Here is a 19,562-nt window from a genome sequence, read left to right on the forward strand (position 1 = left end):
ATCTAAATATTTTTTACATTTGTATACTTATACTGCATTACGAGATCTAAGTGCCCTCCCTTCGCTACGCTGCCTCCCCACAAAGTTTCAGATGTTATGTTTAAAGCAGTTATGTGTTTTGATGTGATGTCATGACTTCCAGGACTCTGCGAGTATTCTGCCTCTACTGGTTGGAACAACTTTTCTTCAGCAGCTGGATCTCACACAGTTCGTCTCTCTGTCAAAAGACAGCAGTAAATGCAATACGGAGTAATGCAGGATAAGTTAAAAAATGAATCTATTTATCAACATGGGGGTATACAAATGTATACATATTTAGATTTTACTAATTTCCTTGAACAACCTCATTGTTAACAATTATAATTTTGAACCACCTATAATTTGTCAGATTAGGTTATGATACAAATCAGAGACAGAATTTAGACAATATGCCTTTTGTTATATTTACTGTGGTTAACTGGTAACCGCAAATCTTTCTGCAGTTGCAGAAATACTGTGACATGAATGTGATAGTTGAATATCTGCTGTACTTCGACATCTGCTGCAGGTAGCTTGGTACTGACCAGATACAACCTTGTCATACCCGACCTAAAAGGGCGGGGGTACATCGTATACCAAGGAATTCCATCCGTTCGTCCTTCCGAGGACAGTTTTGAGTGTGACCTATATCTTGAAAACTGCTGCATAGATTCTTTTCAAACTTGGTGAACACTTTCTATATCAATAGGAGGGGTGCAGTGCAAAGTTTTATTTCAATATTTAGATTTTCAGAAAAAATAGGGCTATTTTTATTCAATCTCATTTAAACCAGATCTTTGTTCTCGCTACCCTCAAACAAAGATCTGAGGACATCCAATTACGGGTCACATCAGACCGACTGTAGTGTTTAGCCTTTTATTTAGCGGTATGTTTACTAGCAGTATTACCGAGGTTATGTCCCTTGTACAATATTATGGGATAGCAAGTAAACGATCAAGCATGGTTACCGCTGTGTTGCGTTTTCTTCAACACGTTGTTCCATCGAACATCGAGTCCATCGACTCATATTAATTACATACAAGTACATTGAGACACATTTTGGAAAGCTTGTCACGGCGATAACGAATCACTTCAATCCACGAGTTAATCTGGAATTCCAGAGATATTGCTTTCGTCAATTAAAATAGAAGTCGGATTCAATTGATGAGTTTTATCATGAACTGAGACAGCATGCAAGCACATGTGATTTTGGTGATAGAATTGAAGAGGAGGTAAAATCTCAACTCATAGCTGGTTGCAAGTCGAACAAAGTTCGTGAGAAAGGCCTGAGTACCCCAGGCATGACATTGGCTGATTTGTTAACTCATGCCAGAACTCTAGAACTTACACATGAACACTCCAAACAAATTCAGTCCTCCACTCAATCCCAAAATGTGAACACTCACCAGGCAAACGCCATGACCCATAAGCACCATAAAAGAAAGCCACAGAAAACTTATGATAACCATGAGAAGTCACAGAAACAGCAAACTTGTTTTAATTGTGGACGTGCTTGGCCTCAGAGTGGGGGTCAGAGAAACTGTCCTGCTTTAGGAAAAAAGTGTGTGAAATGTGGAAAATCAAATCATTTTGCCAATGCGTGTAAAGATGGACATACAAATGCACCACGTGGTCGAGGGCATTTGAAGAATGTTCGCATGGTTGATGACTGCGGGGAAGAGACTTCTGATGAAGATGAGTTTGTCTTTCTGTCACAAGGTGAGAAAACCAAATCTCCAAAGTTCACCATGAAGATTAATGGACAACCTGTTATCATGTTAGCAGATTCAGGTGCATCTATCAACACAATTTCAAAAACTGTGTACCAGTCCCTCCGACCTAAACCCAATCTACAAGAATGCAGAACAAAGGTGTTTCCTTATGGAAAGAAGGAACCAGTGCATGTGCTAGGACGTTTCACAGCCACGATTGCATCGAAGACCGCATCTGCTGAAGCGAAAATATGTGTCGTGTCTGACGTTGATGAGTGTTTGTTGAGTTGGCAAATGGCACAGGAACTTCATCTGCTAAAAATACATGAATCCGTGTATTCTTGCAAATCTGAAGATCTGATAACAGAATACAGTGATTTGTTCACGGGACTTGGCAAGCTGAAAGATGTGAAAGTACAGTTGCATATCGACAAAGATGTTCAACCAGTGGCTCAACAGTACAGACGTGTACCATTTCATGTCAGGAAGGACATAGAAACCCAGATCAAATCTGATTTGGAACGTGACGTCATTAAACGAGCTTCAGGTCCAACACCCTGGGTGTCTCCTTTAGTGGTAGTCCCTAAACCAAGTAGTCCTGGCAAGGTGAGAGTTTGTGTTGACATGAGATGTCCAAATACAGCCATAAAGCGAGAAAGACACAACTCACCAACACTGGAAGAACTCACAACTATTCTCACAGGGGCTAAAGTTTTTAGCAAACTTGACCTTAATCAGGGTTATAACCAGCTTGAATTGGTCGAAGAATCCCGGTATATCACCACTTTTGCCACACACCTTGGATTATTCAGGTACAAACGCTTGAATTTTGGAATCAACAGTGCTGCTGAAGTATTCCAAGAAACCATTAGACAAGCTGTCAGTGGTTTGAATGGTGTCATCAATATCAGTGACGACATTCTGGTCCATGGGGGTGATCAACAGTCACATGACACAAATCTACATGCCTTGTTTGAATGTCTCCGTGAAATGGGACTAACTTTAAACAGTGACAAGTGTGTTTTCAACAAGCATTCCATTGAGTTTCTTGGACATGTGTTCAGTGCTGACGGCATAACACCAAGCCAGGCAAAACTGTCTGCAATCCTAGATATGCCACCACCCAAGAATGTTTCGGAAGTGAAGAGCTTGCTTGGAATGATGAACTTCTGTGGTGCTCGTCATGTTCCAAATTATGCGACACTCACCTATGAACTCCGCCAGCTGACTCGCAAGGATGCTCAGTGGGACTGGACAGAGAAACACCAAACAGCCCTTGACAACCTGAAATCTGAACTGTGTAAAGCGACAACACTGAGTTTCTTTGATCCACAAAAACATACAGAGCTGTATGTTGACGCAAGCCCTGTTGGTTTGTGTGCGGTGCTTACTCAACCAGATTCAGATGGAAAACCCAAAGTGATTCAGTTTGCAAGCAGATCGCTCACACCCACAGAACAGAGGTACTCTCAAACTGAACGAGAAGCTTTGGCTGTCACTTGGTCTTGTGAACATTTTCACATATATGTGTTTGGATCAGTGTTTACCATATTCACCGATCATAAGCCATTAACTACACTGTTCGGGAACCCAAAGGTATCGTTACCTCCCAGAATTGGAAGATGGGTGATGAGGATTCAGCAATATCAATTCAAGATTGTCTACAGACCAGGAGCAGATAATCCGGCAGATTATCTTAGTAGACATCCAGTCCAGCAATCTGCAAGTCATAGAGAAGAGAAGATTGCTGAAGAATACATTAACTATGTTGTTACCACAGCAATCCCTAAAACCATGACGACAGACCATGTTGCTAAGGCAACAAGGAATGACCCAGTATTACAAGCTGTTATTCAGGCCTTGAACACAGGCAACTGGAAGTCAAGCAATAATGTAGACAAGGTGTATGACTCTTTGTACAAGTGTCGTAATGAACTGTCTGTCGCCATGAACAATCAAATACTGTTGAAAGGTGCTCAAATTGTGTTGCCACCAAGCTTACACTGACAAGCTGTTGATCTAGCTCATGCTGGTCACCAGGGCATCGTGAAAACAGTTTCCCTGCTTCGTGAGAAGATATGGTTTCGTGGATTGCACAATATGGTGGAACATGTGGTTAAAAACTGCATGACATGTCAAATCACAACTGATTTGTCAGCATGTGAACCCCTCAAAATGTCAGAATTGCCAGATGGACCATGGCAAGAGCTTAGTGCTGATTTCGGTCAGATATCAACTGGTGAATATCTGCTGGTGGTGCAAGATGAATATTCACGTTATGTCATTGTAGACATACTTAAGGGCATCTCTGGTTGCAATGTAATTCCAAGACTTGAGAAAATCTTTTCAGAGTTTGGGATACCACATCAGCTCAAGACGGACAACGGCCCACCATTTAATGGCTACGAGTTCAGTACATATGCAGAAAACACTGGATTCAAACATCGGAAAATAACTCCATTATGGCCGCAAGCCAATGCAGAAACTGAACGCTTCATGCATACCATCAAAAAGTGCATTAAAGGTGCTATTGCACAAGGACAAAACTGGAAACAGGAAATGTATCGATTCCTGTTGTCTTACCGGACAACACCACACACGTCAACAGGTGTTCCTCCAGCAACCGCCATGTTAAACAGAAATCTGCGAAATCGTCTGCCTAGTTTGTCCAAGTCATCAAAATCCAGAAACAGGAAAATGAGACAGAGAGACATGGCAGCTAAACATGCAATGAAGCAGTATGCTGACAGAAAGGCTTATGTCAAGCCACACAGTTTCATGGAAGGGGATGCAGTTCTCCTGAAAGACACGTCAATGAGGAAGTCCAACACCCCATATGAGCCTGTGCCTTTAACAGTAACATCCACAAAAGGCTCGATGATCAGTGCAGAGTGTGGGGGGAGGAAGGTAACAAGAAACAGCAGTTTCTTTAAGAAGTCACCCCAACATCCTACTCACTCCAATATTCAGGACACAGTTGACACACCTGAATGTGATGGTCAACAAGTTCCAGTCAGTGACAATGAAGATCAAGCAGTGATTGATCCTATTGAACATGTTGAACCAAATGAACCTATGCGCAGAAATCCAACAAGAGATCGAAGACCTCCGAGTAAATACAAGGACTTTTTCATGTAAAGTGCAATGTGCAAATGTGTGCACATGTGAACTGAAGCCTGAACTGTGTTTGAAATTATGTGTTCAGTTTAATTGAAAGCTGGATTATGTTTTAAGATCTAGTCAATAGTTATCAGTATTATTACTTTCAGCAAAGAGACTATATTTGCAATAATGTGAAGATTTTCACAGGTATATTTTGTCTTGGCAATTTCATGTTGTCACAAGTTTTTGAAGTTAACTCATAGGTTAACTAAGTCGTTTAGCCAGTCTAATTATTGATCCCTCAATAAGTATCCAAGGAGGGGAGAGGTTGTAGTGTTTAGCCTTTTGTTTAGCGGTATGTTTACTAGCAGTATTACCTAGGTTATGTCCCTTGTACAATATTATGGGATAGCAAGTAAACGATCAAGCATGGTTACCGCTGTGTTGCGTTTTCTTCAACACGTTGTTCCATCGAACATCGAGTCCATCGACTCATATTAATTACATACAAGTTTACCAACTTGTAAACATCATACCGACCTTGTGCGAAATTTGACCGACCAATGAAATGACCTGTCAGAAGGCAGTTTTCTCGTGCTTTGCGTCACTATTTTCAAATTGGCGACAGCGCTTCGGAACATTTTGAAAAATTTGAAACCTGAACAAAAAGACATTCTGGAATGGCTAATAGAAGTTCTAGATTGTATGGATTCAGTCATTAAACCAGTAACTGTCGTTTGGAATACCCCGTGTTAAAGTTTTCTAGGATGCATGATTAGAAATCACATTCCAACTGTCACTTTCATGATCTGGCAAGTGACGCTCTGATTGGTCGGATAGAAGGTCATTCTGATGTGACCTCAACTGGGATGTCCTCAAATCTTTGTTTAGTGGTAGCAAGAACTAAGGTCTGATTTTAATGAGATTGAGTTTTGATTTTTTTTCACTTAGATTTTTTGTGTGACTTTCTTTACTAATAGGAGAGGTGAGTGCGAATTTTGATTTTGATATGTGCATATTCTGAATAAATATATTTGTTTAACTTAAAATATGTTTATTACTTTAACATTTGTGCAACCTATGACTTGAAAGATACTTTATGGATTCTTTTCCAACTGAGGTAAAGTTTCTGTACCAATAGAGGTGCAGTGCACAGTTTGATGTCGATAGGTGGGTTTTTTGAGAAAATATTGCATTTTCATGTTTTGAACTTTGGTATATATGTTGGAGTTGAAGTCGTGAGCCCTGCACACTTTTTGCCTTGTTACTATTGAAATGTATAGTGTGAATATGTTGTGAGAACTTTGTATTCATGTGGAAAATTATGAAACATTATTACTTCTTATACATTCAGTACATGATGTACCTTCTACTTTAGTGTTTGTTTGAAAATACAACCCAAATCTATGGTGATACTGTGCCAGTTTATGCTGCTAGCACCCGATCTTGTAACAGTCGATCTTCAAGATATGATCCAAGACATTGAAGATGACATGATTTCCTTCTCTTTCAGTTGTCTATTCCGGATTGTTGATTCGTTTGGCACTGAACCTGCCTACAACCATCGTAGTTTCGCCAAACAAAACAAGATTCTCACCTCATGGGGAGGCCAAGACTTGCAGCCTCGGCAGTTCTTCACCATGTTCCGTAAGTATCAGTGTGCTGTTCCAGGGTACATGGGAATTTCAGTGGTAACCGTGTTGTCACAGAGGATTCCTGAATGGTACTGTGTTGTCACAGAGGGTACCTGAATGGTACTGTGTTGTCACAGAGGGTACCTGAATGGTACTGTGTTGTCACAGAGGGTACCTGAATGGTACCGTGTTGTCACAGAGGGTACCTGAATGGTACTGTGTTGACACAGAAGGTACCTGAATGGTACTGTGTTGTCACAGAGGGTACCTGAATGGTACTGTGTTGTCACAGAGGGTACCTGAATGGTACTGTGTTGACACAGAGGGTACCTGAATGGTACCGTGTTGTCACAGAGGGTACCTGAATGGTACTGTGTTGACACAGAAGGTACCTGAATGGTACTGTGTTGTCACAGAGGGTACCTGAATGGTACTGTGTTGTCACAGAGGGTACCTGAATGGTACTGTGTTGACACAGAGGGTACCTGAATGGTACCGTGTTGTCACAGAGGGTACCTGAATGGTACTGTGTTGACACAGAGGGTACCTGAATGGTACTGTGTTGACACAGAAGGTACCTGAATGGTACCGTGTTGTCACAGAGGGTACCTGAATGGTACTGTGTTGACACAGAGGGTACCTGAATGGTACTGTGTTGACACAGAGGGTACCTGAATGGTACTGTGTTGTCACAGAGGGTACCTGAATGGTACTGTGTTGTCACAAAGGGTACCTGAATGGTACTGTGTTGACACAGAGGGTACCTGAATGGTACCGTGTTGTCACAGAGGGTACCTGAATGGTACTGTGTTGTCACAGAGGGTACCTGAATGGTACTGTGTTGTCACAAAGGGTACCTGAATGGTACTGTGTTGACACAGAAGGTACCTGAATGGTACTGTGTTGTCACAAAGGGTACCTGAATGGTACTGTGTTGTCACAGAGGGTACCTGAATGGTACTGTGTTGACACAGAGGGTACCTGAATGGTACCGTGTTGTCACAGAGGGTACCTGAATGGTACTGTGTTGACACAGAAGGTACCTGAATGGTACTGTGTTGTCACAGAGGGTACCTGAATGGTACTGTGTTGTCACAGAGGGTACCTGAATGGTACTGTGTTGACACAGAGGGTACCTGAATGGTACCGTGTTGTCACAGAGGGTACCTGAATGGTACTGTGTTGACACAGAGGGTACCTGAATGGTACTGTGTTGACACAGAAGGTACCTGAATGGTACCGTGTTGTCACAGAGGGTACCTGAATGGTACTGTGTTGACACAGAGGGTACCTGAATGGTACTGTGTTGACACAGAGGGTACCTGAATGGTACTGTGTTGTCACAGAGGGTACCTGAATGGTACTGTGTTGTCACAAAGGGTACCTGAATGGTACTGTGTTGACACAGAGGGTACCTGAATGGTACCGTGTTGTCACAGAGGGTACCTGAATGGTACTGTGTTGTCACAGAGGGTACCTGAATGGTACTGTGTTGTCACAAAGGGTACCTGAATGGTACTGTGTTGACACAGAAGGTACCTGAATGGTACTGTGTTGTCACAAAGGGTACCTGAATGGTACTGTGTTGACACAGAGGGTACCTGAATGGTACTGTGTTGACACAGAGGGTACCTGAATGGTACTGTGTTGTCACAAAGGGTACCTGAATGGTACTGTGTTGACACAGAGGGTACCTGAATGGTGCTGTGTTGACACAGAGGGTACCTGAATGGTACTGTGTTGTCACAAAGGGTACCTGAATGGTACTGTGTTGACACAGAAGGTACCTGAATGGTACTGTGTTGTCACAGAGGGTACCTGAATGGTACTGTGTTGACACAGAAGGTACCTGAATGGTACTGTGTTGACACAGAGGGTACCTGAATGGTACTGTGTTGACACAGAGGGTACCTGAATGGTACTGTGTTGTCACAAAGGGTACCTGAATGGTACTGTGTTGACACAGAAGGTACCTGAATGGTACTGTGTTGTCACAGAGGGTACCTGAATGGTACTGTGTTGACACAGAGGGTACCTGAATGGTACTGTGTTGACACAGAAGGTACCTGAATGGTACTGTGTTGACACAGAAGGTACCTGAATGGTACTGTGTTGTCACAGAGGGTACCTGAATGGTGCTGTGTTGACACAGAGGGTACCTGAATGGTACTGTGTTGTCACAGAGGGTACCTGAATGGTACTGTGTTGACACAGAGGGTACCTGAATGGTACTGTGTTGTCACAGAGGGTACCTGAATGGTACTGTGTTGACACAGAGGGTACCTGAATGGTACTGTGTTGTCACAGAGGGTACCTGAATGGTACTGTGTTGACACAGAGGGTACCTGAATGGTACTGTGTTGACACAGAAGGTACCTGAATGGTACTGTGTTGTCACAGAGGGTACCTGAATGGTACTGTGTTGACACAGAGGGTACCTGAATGGTACTGTGTTGACACAGAGGGTACCTGAATGGTACTGTGTTGACACAGAGGGTACCTGAATGGTACTGTGTTGACACAGAGGGTACCTGAATGGTACTGTGTTGACACAGAAGGTACCTGAATGGTACTGTGTTGACACAGAAGGTACCTGAATGGTACTGTGTTGTCACAGAAGGTACCTGAATGGTACTGTGTTGACACAGAAGGTACCTGAATGGTACTGTGTTGTCACAGAGGGTACCTGAATGGTACTGTGTTGTCACAGAGGGTACCTGAATGGTACTGTGTTGACACAGAGGGTACCTGAATGGTACTGTGTTGACACAGAGGGTACCTGAATGGTACTGTGTTGACACAGAAGGTACCTGAATGGTACTGTGTTGTCACAGAGGGTACCTGAATGGTACTGTGTTGACACAGAGGGTACCTGAATGGTACTGTGTTGTCACAGAGGGTACCTGAATGGTACTGTGTTGACACAGAGGGTACCTGAATGGTACTGTGTTGTCACAGAGGGTACCTGAATGGTACTGTGTTGACACAGAGGGTACCTGAATGGTACTGTGTTGACACAGAGGGTACCTGAATGGTACTGTGTTGTCACAAAGGGTACCTGAATGGTACTGTGTTGACACAGAGGGTACCTGAATGGTACTGTGTTGTCACAGAGGGTACCTGAATGGTACTGTGTTGACACAGAGGGTACCTGAATGGTACTGTGTTGTCACAGAGGGTACCTGAATGGTACTGTGTTGACACAGAGGGTTCCTGAATGGTACTGTGTTGTCACAGAGGGTACCTGAATGGTACTGTGTTGTCACAGAGGGTACCTGAATGGTACCGTGTTGTCACAGAGGGTACCTGAAGGGTACTGTGTTGTCACAGAGGGTACCTGAATGGTACTGTGTTGTCACAGAGGGTGCCTGAATTGTTCCCATGGAGCCATCGGCTGTTTCAATGTTGAACATGTGTCATAATAGCTTTCCTGATTCGTCCATAACATCAAGTTCCCTTCTCCACATAATTGCAGTGTGCATGGCACTAGGGCATCAGCTGGCTGCCGCTGTACCTGCTTCAGAACTGCTTGTATTTCCCAGTCTTCTGTGTTGCAGCTGTAGTCCCTCACCCACTGTCTCTCCTCATCCTTTGTAAGCAGATGTGTTGTTGTTCTGCAGCTCACAGCCCCGACAACTCCTTCATGGGCTTTGTGGTTGAACAGCACCTCAACGACTCCCACGTGCAGCATCTAGCGAGGCAGAACAAGGCTGTAGTGTATGGCAAGAAGGAGTACATGTGGGAGGTATGTCAACACCACTGTATTCACACTCAACACAATAACGTCTGGCTCAAGGCAATACACTACAAAAGTGAATAGTGGGAAAATGCATCTCAAAAGCCCTATTTCTTTTACATCAAATGAAAAGGTGTTGTCAAGATATTCTATGTGTGTTGAATATGTTAAAAGACCTGCTGATGAACAGGGCACACGTAGTAATTTAGTCAGATACATTTTTAAACAACAGAAAATAAAATGTGAACCTGCTCACCAGGACTTTTCACACAATTCTGTAAATAATAACAATGTCCTGACTACAGACATGACAGTACACACAATATTGTTTCATATTACAACCATGTACCAGGGACACACTTTGCCTTTTGTTGCGTGCTCATCTTGGAGACATACGAGTTGGGACAGAGGTTGGTGTATGTTGTACAAAAAGAAATTATGGATGAATAGTGGCTGTATTTGACAAATACTACTATGATTATATTTCAATATAATAAATAAATGGTATATGTTATTGTGTCCTTTTTTTAATTTTAAAAGTTAGAAAATTATATTTTTTTCAGACACAGAAGACACTACATATTAGTTTAAATACATATACAGCTACAACTTTGTATCTTGTAAATGAGAACAATATATTCATGCCAACTTTCAATCTCTAAAATGATGATTGTATTCACATTGCAGTGTCCACATCCAGTTTGCTTTGCCAATCATCAGATGATTGTAATACAGATAGAACTCATTCTTAATTTCAATAGGCCTTGAGTATTAGTATTAGATTACTTTTTAGCAGTCATTATCTGTGACTGAACTGCATGTTATGGCAATAAAGAAAAGTAACATATAAAAGGACTCTAGTATACATTCATGTTTGAATAACTAATCAATTCACTGTGGGAGCATTTTTAATTACTTACATAAGTCACTTAGATCTTTGTAAGGTCAAAATAGATCCAAATTAAAATAAGATCAAATTAAGGAGTCTAATTCTTTTCAGTCTATCTGTCTAAAGTCCAGTCTCATTTATCAGGCAATATGTAAACTGACTGAAAATTTAAGACAATATATTACATAGCCTGCCTGGTTCAGTCAATATATACATATTGCCTGATTATAGACACTGACTGTAACATATATACGTATAATCTGTCATTTGCAAAAACAAATAGCATAAATAAATGCATTTATCTACATGGAATGATTGTGGGGGTAAATTTGCATTTATGTCATCAAAATATTTGATAATAAACTTTCTAAAATCATATTTGCCATATGATGAAAACATGTAATAAATAGACTTAATCCTACAGGTGTCTTGAAGTACTGTTGAATGAAAATCAGGATCCATAGCTGCAGCAGTATAGTCAATGGGTTGTAAGGGAAATAACTTGTCAACATAATAATAAATATTGTTACTAAAACAAGAAGATACAACTATGATTTACATCTATTAATGTATCAAACATGTCTTGTTGTTTGTTTGGACAGATATCTGTTATTTACTACTATGTTAAGAGCATGAGTATCAGAATTCTGTAAGAAATGATGGATCAATAAATTAACACCTGTGATGACTCCAAGCACTTAATTGTGGGACGCATTATGTAAGGAGCAGAATAATATGCGTAAATCGCTTACTTCAAGGTATGATGACTGGTATGTATAGTGCAACTGAGCAACTGAATGCTTGATAGGTGCATGGTAGATTTTCATTTGGTATATTTATTTTCTAAAAAAAATATAAATCTGTAACTTTACTTTTTGATATAAAAGTAACATTTAAAATCAGTTGTTTTATTCTGAACCTTATTTCTTCTTCAATTATTTGTAAAGCAAGGATGTATACTACCAATAGATCAGTGGTAAAGGCCTGTCAAAGATATCTGTCTGCTGCAAATGTAGGCATATCTCCAATTTTATTACACTAAAGTCCATGGTAGTATGAGAACTGTTTGTTAAGATTGAATGCTTAGAATTGTCATGGGAAGTAACAAAAAGGCTGATAAACATGATGAATAAAATGAGTTAGCATTATTTCATCGATGTGATATATTAGCCCAGGCTGACAGAATGCCTCGCCATTTTTCATATACCGTTTTTCATAGCGATTTCCCAGCTATCTTCCATCGTGACAATTCGTCTTTTAGTTGAAGACTCAACAAATGTTGATATATTAAACAAATAATCACGACAAAATATGTGCTAGTTAAACATTCAGTTGTAAACGACCATTTTTGAATGAAGGTGCAACAGGGTAACCTTTTAGCTTGGCTCCATCTCTACATGTTACCAGACCGGAAGCGACATGTTGGACCATATCATTTCAAAAGGAGAGTTATTGCCCTTTGGAACAAAAAGATCGCCCATTACGCATTCTGAAAGCTTTCTCACTGTCATGGTAGAATACACCTACAGTGTTATGAAATTTCAGGTAGTCTAACTGTAAATGATATATATTATATTTATACTAAAGCGAAAGAACTTGCTTCCAAATTATAATAAGAGATTTCTATAATTGGCTGTGAGCCTTATCACTTAAGAGTTGATAAGATATTGAGGACATGATGGTGGCTGTGGATGACAACTTTCACGGATATCTTCATAACTCACCCTAACTCTAATACTTCAATGTAGGGGCAAGAAGTAGCCCTAAAATGTTGTTACAAACAATCACAAGGTATTATCCATGAAAGGTTTGATATTTCCACATTTTCACATCTAAATGCGCTTTTCATTGGTCAAGTATACGACTTGTTGATCAATGTGGGACTTTGTCTTTAAGTTTGTACTTACCATTTTCAGAAAAAAGACAGCTACCTCAATGTTATAAAGGACTTTCTGGAGATTCATGGTACAGTCTATTATGATCAGAAGCAGGCCAAGCTCCCGGACTATGTAGTCAACCATGGTCTGCTCAATGGGGCAGACCTGCACAAGCTATTGAGAGAGTCAAAGGTGAGCTTGCTCAATTTGGATACATGTGTGTAATGGCAACAAGTGTCAGAAAAGGCAAGATTAGTATTTTTGTATTAACATGTATGTATGTGTAGTGGCCCTAACGGCCAAAACCCCAGGCCTGGAACTAGCTACACTGACAATGTATGGATGACATCTGTGGGATACCTCGACACCCTGCTACACTGACAAGGTCAGGATGTCATCTGTAGGATACCTCCACAGCCTGCTACACTGACAAGGTATGGATGTCTTCTGTAGGATGACTCCACAGCCTGCTACACTGACAAGGTATGGATGACATCTGTAGGATAACTCCACAGCCTGCTACACTGACAAGGTATGGATGTCATCTGTAGGATGACTCCTCAGCCTGCTACACTGACAAGGTATGGATGACATCTGTGGGATAACTCCACAGCCTGCTACACTGACAAGGTAAGGATGACATCTGTAGGATGACTCCTCAGCCTGCTACACTGACAAGGTATGGATGACATCTGTGGGATACTTCGACACCCTGCTACACTGACAAGGTCAGGATGTCATCTGTGGGATACCTCCACAGCCTGCTACACTGACAAGGTAAGGATGTCATCTGTAGGATGACTCCACAGCCTGCTACACTGACAAGGTCAGGATGTCATCTGTGAGATGACTCCACAGCCTGCTACACTGACAAGGTATGGATGACATCTGTAGGATACCTCCACAGCCTGCTACACTGACAAGGTAAGGATGTCATCTGTAGGATGACTCCACAGCCTGCTACACTGACAAGGTCAGGATGTCATCTGTAGGATGACTCCACAGCCTGCTACACTGACAAGGTCAGGATGTCATCTGTGAGATGACTCCACAGCCTGCTACACTGACAAGGTATGGATGACATCTGTGGGATACCTCCACAGCCTGCTACACTGACATAGGTATGGATGACATCTGTGGGATGATTCCACAGCCTGCTACACTGACATAGGTATGGATGTCATCTGTGGTATACCTCAACAGCCTGCTACACTGACATACGTAAGGATGTCATCTGTGGGATGACTCCACAGCCTGCTACACTGACAAGGTAAGGATGTCTTCTGTGGGATACTTCGACACCCTGCTACACTGACAAGGTAAGGATGTCATCTGTGGTATACCTCAACAGCCTGCTACACTGACAAGGTATGGATGACATCTGTGGTATACCTCAACAGCCTGCTACACTGACATAGGTAAGGATGTCATCTGTGGGATGACTCCACAGCCTGCTACACTGACAAGGTAAGGATGTCTTCTGTGGGATACTTCGACACCCTGCTACACTGACAAGGTAAGGATGTCATCTGTGGGATACCTCCACAGCCTGCTACACTGACAAGGTAAGGATGTCATCTGTAGGATGACTCCACAGCCTGCTACACTGACAAGGTCAGGATGTCATCTGTGGGATGACTCCACAGCCTGCTACACTGACAAGGTATGGATGACAACTGTGGGATGACTCCAAAGCCTGCTACACTGACAAGGTATGGATGACATCTGTGGGATACCTCAACACCCTGCTACACTGACAAGGTCAGGATGTCATCTGTGGGATGACTCCACAGCCTGCTACACTGACAAGGTAAGGATGTCTTCTGTGGGATACTTCGACACCCTGCTACACTGACAAGGTCAGGATGTCATCTGTGGGATACCTCCACAGCCTGCTACACTGACAAGGTAAGGATGTCATCTGTAGGATGACTCCACAGCCTGCTACACTGACAAGGTCAGGATGTCATCTGTGGGATGACTCCACAGCCTGCTGCACTGACAAGGTATGGATGACAACTGTGGGATGACTCCACAGCCTGCTACACTGACAAGGTATGGATGTCATCTGTAGGATGACTCCACAGCCTGCTACACTGAAAAGGTATGGATGACATCTGTGGGATGATTCCACAGCCTGCTACACTGACAAGGTATGGATGTCATCTATGGGATACCTCCACAGCCTGCTACACTGACAAGGTATGGATGTCATCTATGGGATACCTCCACAGCCTGCTACACTGACAAGGTATGGATGTCATCTATGGGATACCTCCACAGCCTGCTACACTGACAAGGTAAGGATGTCATCTGTAGGATGACTCCACAGCCTGCTACACTGACAAGGTATGGATGACATCTGTAGGATACCTCCACAGCCTGCTACACTGACAAGGTATGGATGTCTTCTGTAGGATGACTCCTCAGCCTGCTACACTGACAAGGTATGGATGACATCTGTGGGATACCTCCACAGCCTGCTACACTGACAAGGTCAGGATGTCATCTGTGGGATGACTCCACAGCCTGCTACACTGACAAGGTATGGATGACATCTGTGGGATACCTCCACAGCCTGCTACACTGACAAGGTATGGATGACATCTGTGGGATGATTCCACAGCCTGCTACACTGACAAGGTATGGATGTCATCTATGGGATGACTCCACAGCCTGCTACACTGACAAGGTATGGATGTCATCTATGGGATGACTCCACAGCCTGCTACACTGACAAGGTATGGATGACATCTGTGGGATACCTCCACAGCCTGCTACACTGACAAGGTATGGATGTCATCTGTGGGATGACTCCACAGCCTGCTACACTGACAAGGTATGGATGACATCTGTGGGATACCTCCACAGCCTGCTACACTGACAAGGTATGGATGACATCTGTGGGATGATTCCACAGCCTGCTACACTGACATAGGTATGGATGTCATCTGTGGGATGATTCCACAGCCTGCTACACTGACAAGGTATGGATGACAACTGTGGGATGACTCCACAGCCTGCTACACTGACAAGGTATGGATGTCATCTATGGGATACCTCCACAGCCTGCTACACTGACAAGGTCAGGATGTCATCTGTGGGATGACACTACAGCCTGCTACACTGACAAGGTATGGATGTCATCTGTAGGATACAGTACCTGGTGCAAATGGAGAATATCTAAATGATATTTGTAACCAACAGTTAACTAGAAAGGGATCCTTTCGGTAGGTGTGGGTGAATGAAGCGATGATATGGTGAATGATATGCATGGTTAATGGCATTGTGTGCTCATGATGGGGTTTACCTCATCAGGTTATCCTTCACTTTGTTCTTTATGCATGAATTTATTTAAGAGGATGATATAAAGGTTCTTATTTAAGTGTGTATTTGTTGCAGGTGTTTATTGGCATGGGCTTCCCATACGAAGGTCCTGCTCCCTTGGAAGCTATTGCTAATGGAGCAGTATTCCTCAATGCCAGGTTCGATCCACCCCACAGCAACAAGAATGACCCTGTGTTTAAGGGAAAACCCACTCAGCGAGAGGTGCGTGTAGTTGGCCAGATATAGAACACTATTTTTGTTATTAAGAACAACTTTGGTTGTACAATTAGTTGGACATGCTGTAGGTGAGATCCATGTGAAGTGTCATACAGGCTCAGTTTGCATAATTGGATAACATGCTGACTTTTGACAGAAATAGGAAATGTAGTGATGAGTAGGATGAAGTCGAAAGGCTGTGGTTTCCCTGATTATGATCATTGTTTTGTAAGCACAATACCTATTGTTGGGGGTTTCACCAGGCAGGTCAACCTCTTGGATGTGCATCACTTTGGGCTTTCATGACAATCTGAAATTATGTGTCATATCTGAAATACTGCTCTCATCTACAGCGAAACTCATTCTCTCAATCTCTTTTGCTGCTCATGCCTTGTGTTAAATTAATTTAACTGAAGAATGACGGATGTAATGATTTTTTTTCAGCTAACTAGCCAACATCCATATGCTGAGATGTTTATTGGGAAGCCTCACGTTTACACCATAAACATCAAAGATACAAATGAGGTCACCAAAGCTTTGCAAGAGATCTTGAACAATAATACAGTAAGTGTGCTGTTTATTTATGTCATGTGTATACAGTACTTGCTGATTTGATAAAAACTTTGAACACTTTTCTTCAAGTGCTCTAACTATCTTCTGTGCTGTCAGTATTACACATCCTACAAGTTTGGTTAACAGTTATGGCTTCTTTACATCTGATATTACAACGCATTCTACCATGAATTTGAAATTTACTCAATTCTGATTGGTCAATCAGTGGCTATTAAATCACAATAAACCCCCTCTGATTGAAACAGCTGGTTTGACAACCGCATCATGGGGAAGCTGATATTCATAGAATAGTATTATTTTCAGTCATTGTCGGTAGGCATATGTTAATAATCATATCTACAATTACAGGTTACAAAATGCACAGATGCGCTTACTAATATTATTCAAAGGATGTGTGGCAATACATTTCATGCAGAAAACACGACAGAAATCTACAAAGGGAATGTATTTACGTTTTGGAGACAACAGAGAGCTTGGAATTTGGCGCTTTTCTATATATGACTGTGACGTCATATCTTTTGCGTCACAATGAGCGATATGACGTCATAATGGTGACGTGCGATATGGAATGAAAGCCTTGCAAAGCTTGCTTTGTTTTCTTTAGGGATGCAAATCTCATGTTAGCTTACCAAGTTGCGGTGCTTATATGCTATCAATGCCTGTCATAGGTTCAAGTGAAGTGTTACTATGTAAACTGTTTAAGTATATACAGCGCGATATTTTGTTCGGTGATTCCGTAATTCAGATCGATAACCCACTCAAAATACTGGACTTGGCCCATGCCGCTTCACTCGGTATATTTCCTAACACCAAAGAGTTTGCATTTTATTTAGTCATGGTAGAATGGAGATAAACATACTGTGTTTTCAATGTAGAGCTAGATTACCTGTAGATTTAACCACGTTAAATTTAACATTTGAAACCTCATGCTGCACAATTTATTCAATTTAACGCTACATTGAAATCACAGTTTGTTTATCTCCTCAACGGCAGTTCATGCAATCTCAACACACATATATATCTTTTTAATTCCCTAACATTGATATTTGTAACATAATATTCAACAGTCAGCAAGGACTTAATATTCTTATAATGTACAAGTCGTTTTGAATCATTGATATTACTAATATATATATTTTGATTTCGACAATCTTATAATCTCTGTCTGAACATCAACAGAAAATATAAAATATCTCCAATATCTTGACTAATCCATGCATATCCAAAACCATACGTGTATAACAACAATCTTACACAGGATGCCCATACTTCCTTCCTGCTGAATCTTCTTAATAAGTTGGTAATGATCATCCGACATTCTTAACAATTTACACCAGTACTTTACACATTTTTGGTAGTAATCTATATAAAGTCCACATTTACTGCAGTCGGCTAAAGCTGCACTACTCAGTACATGTTTACCAACACCCAATACATATTTACAAAAATTATTATGAAATCTATCAATAACAGCTCTTTCTTGTAAGCCCCACACCTCCGACCCATATAATAAAAGATGTTTTATTTTACAATCAAACAACTTAAATAACATGTTTACAGGAATATTTGGGTATTCATGCTGTAATTGCTAAATAACAAACAGAGCTTTACAGGCTATAATAATTATAACAAGTTGATGTTTTTAGTACCTCTCCATCAAAATACCACTTCTCATAATGTCGTAAATGACCACCATTTAAAAGAAATAATATTTCTGTCTTATCCATATTTATCTGTAAGCCCCTTGATTTACAATATTTATGTAAAATGCCAATCTTTCTTTGCAAACCAATAACACTGTCATCAAAAATACATAAATCATCAGGATACAATAATAACAGTAGTTCAAAATATTCTACACCTGTAAATATACCTCTTACATCTATCATGGATTGCAATTCTCAAATGAACATTGTAAATAAAAACGGGCTGATAACACAACCTTGTCTGACTCCACTTAAACTATCAAAATAATCAGTAATAGTTGTGTTGGATATTCTTACAGCTGCTTTTATATTTGAATTCATATTGACTCCTCTAAACATGCAACATATAAAATAATCAGGTAGATCTCCATATTATTCTACTAATATTAATTTCATTTCAGTTGACATGAACCCTATGTTTTCCAGTTTGAGCCATATTTGCCCTTTGAGTACACGGAGGAAGGGATGTTGCAGAGGATGAATGCCTACATTGAACATCAGGACTTCTGCAAGTTCCAGAAACAGATAGCACAATGGCCGCCCTCAGATGCTGTGCGTCTTCTCCTGGGCTCCCCCGGCAAGTGTTGTAAAGACGTCTGCTGGGAACAGAGTAGGTGTCTTGTAAATGCTAAGAGGTAGAACTCTGTGGAGATCTAAGGTTTTGTTGCTCTGCAAATGCACCTTTATAAGATTTAATAAAAATCAAGTTTGATTTTACAACAAGCTCAAATAGACATGCTAAAAGTTGAAAGTTGTGTTTTGAGAAGTGAAA

The 19,562-nt window shown here is 41.3% G+C and overlaps 1 protein-coding gene across 1 annotated transcript in view; it reads left to right on the top strand.

Moving 5' to 3' along the window:
* LOC139463752 (alpha-1,6-mannosylglycoprotein 6-beta-N-acetylglucosaminyltransferase A-like) overlaps positions 1 to 19,562 on the top strand; it is a 70,233-nt gene that overhangs the window by 41,478 nt on the left and 9,193 nt on the right. Inside the window, exons 12-17 of the mRNA XM_071245024.1 lie at positions 6,346 to 6,479; positions 10,087 to 10,211; positions 13,008 to 13,160; positions 16,371 to 16,517; positions 16,956 to 17,075; positions 19,217 to 19,400. Coding sequence (XP_071101125.1) covers positions 6,346 to 6,479; positions 10,087 to 10,211; positions 13,008 to 13,160; positions 16,371 to 16,517; positions 16,956 to 17,075; positions 19,217 to 19,400 — 863 coding nt within the window. The remainder of the gene's footprint in view (positions 1 to 6,345; positions 6,480 to 10,086; positions 10,212 to 13,007; positions 13,161 to 16,370; positions 16,518 to 16,955; positions 17,076 to 19,216; positions 19,401 to 19,562) is intronic.

Source organism: Haliotis cracherodii, unplaced genomic scaffold, assembly GCF_022045235.1.
Source record: "Haliotis cracherodii isolate W230 unplaced genomic scaffold, xgHalCrac1.p SCAF_16, whole genome shotgun sequence".
In the NCBI taxonomy this organism is placed as follows: Eukaryota; Metazoa; Mollusca; class Gastropoda; order Lepetellida; family Haliotidae; genus Haliotis; species Haliotis cracherodii.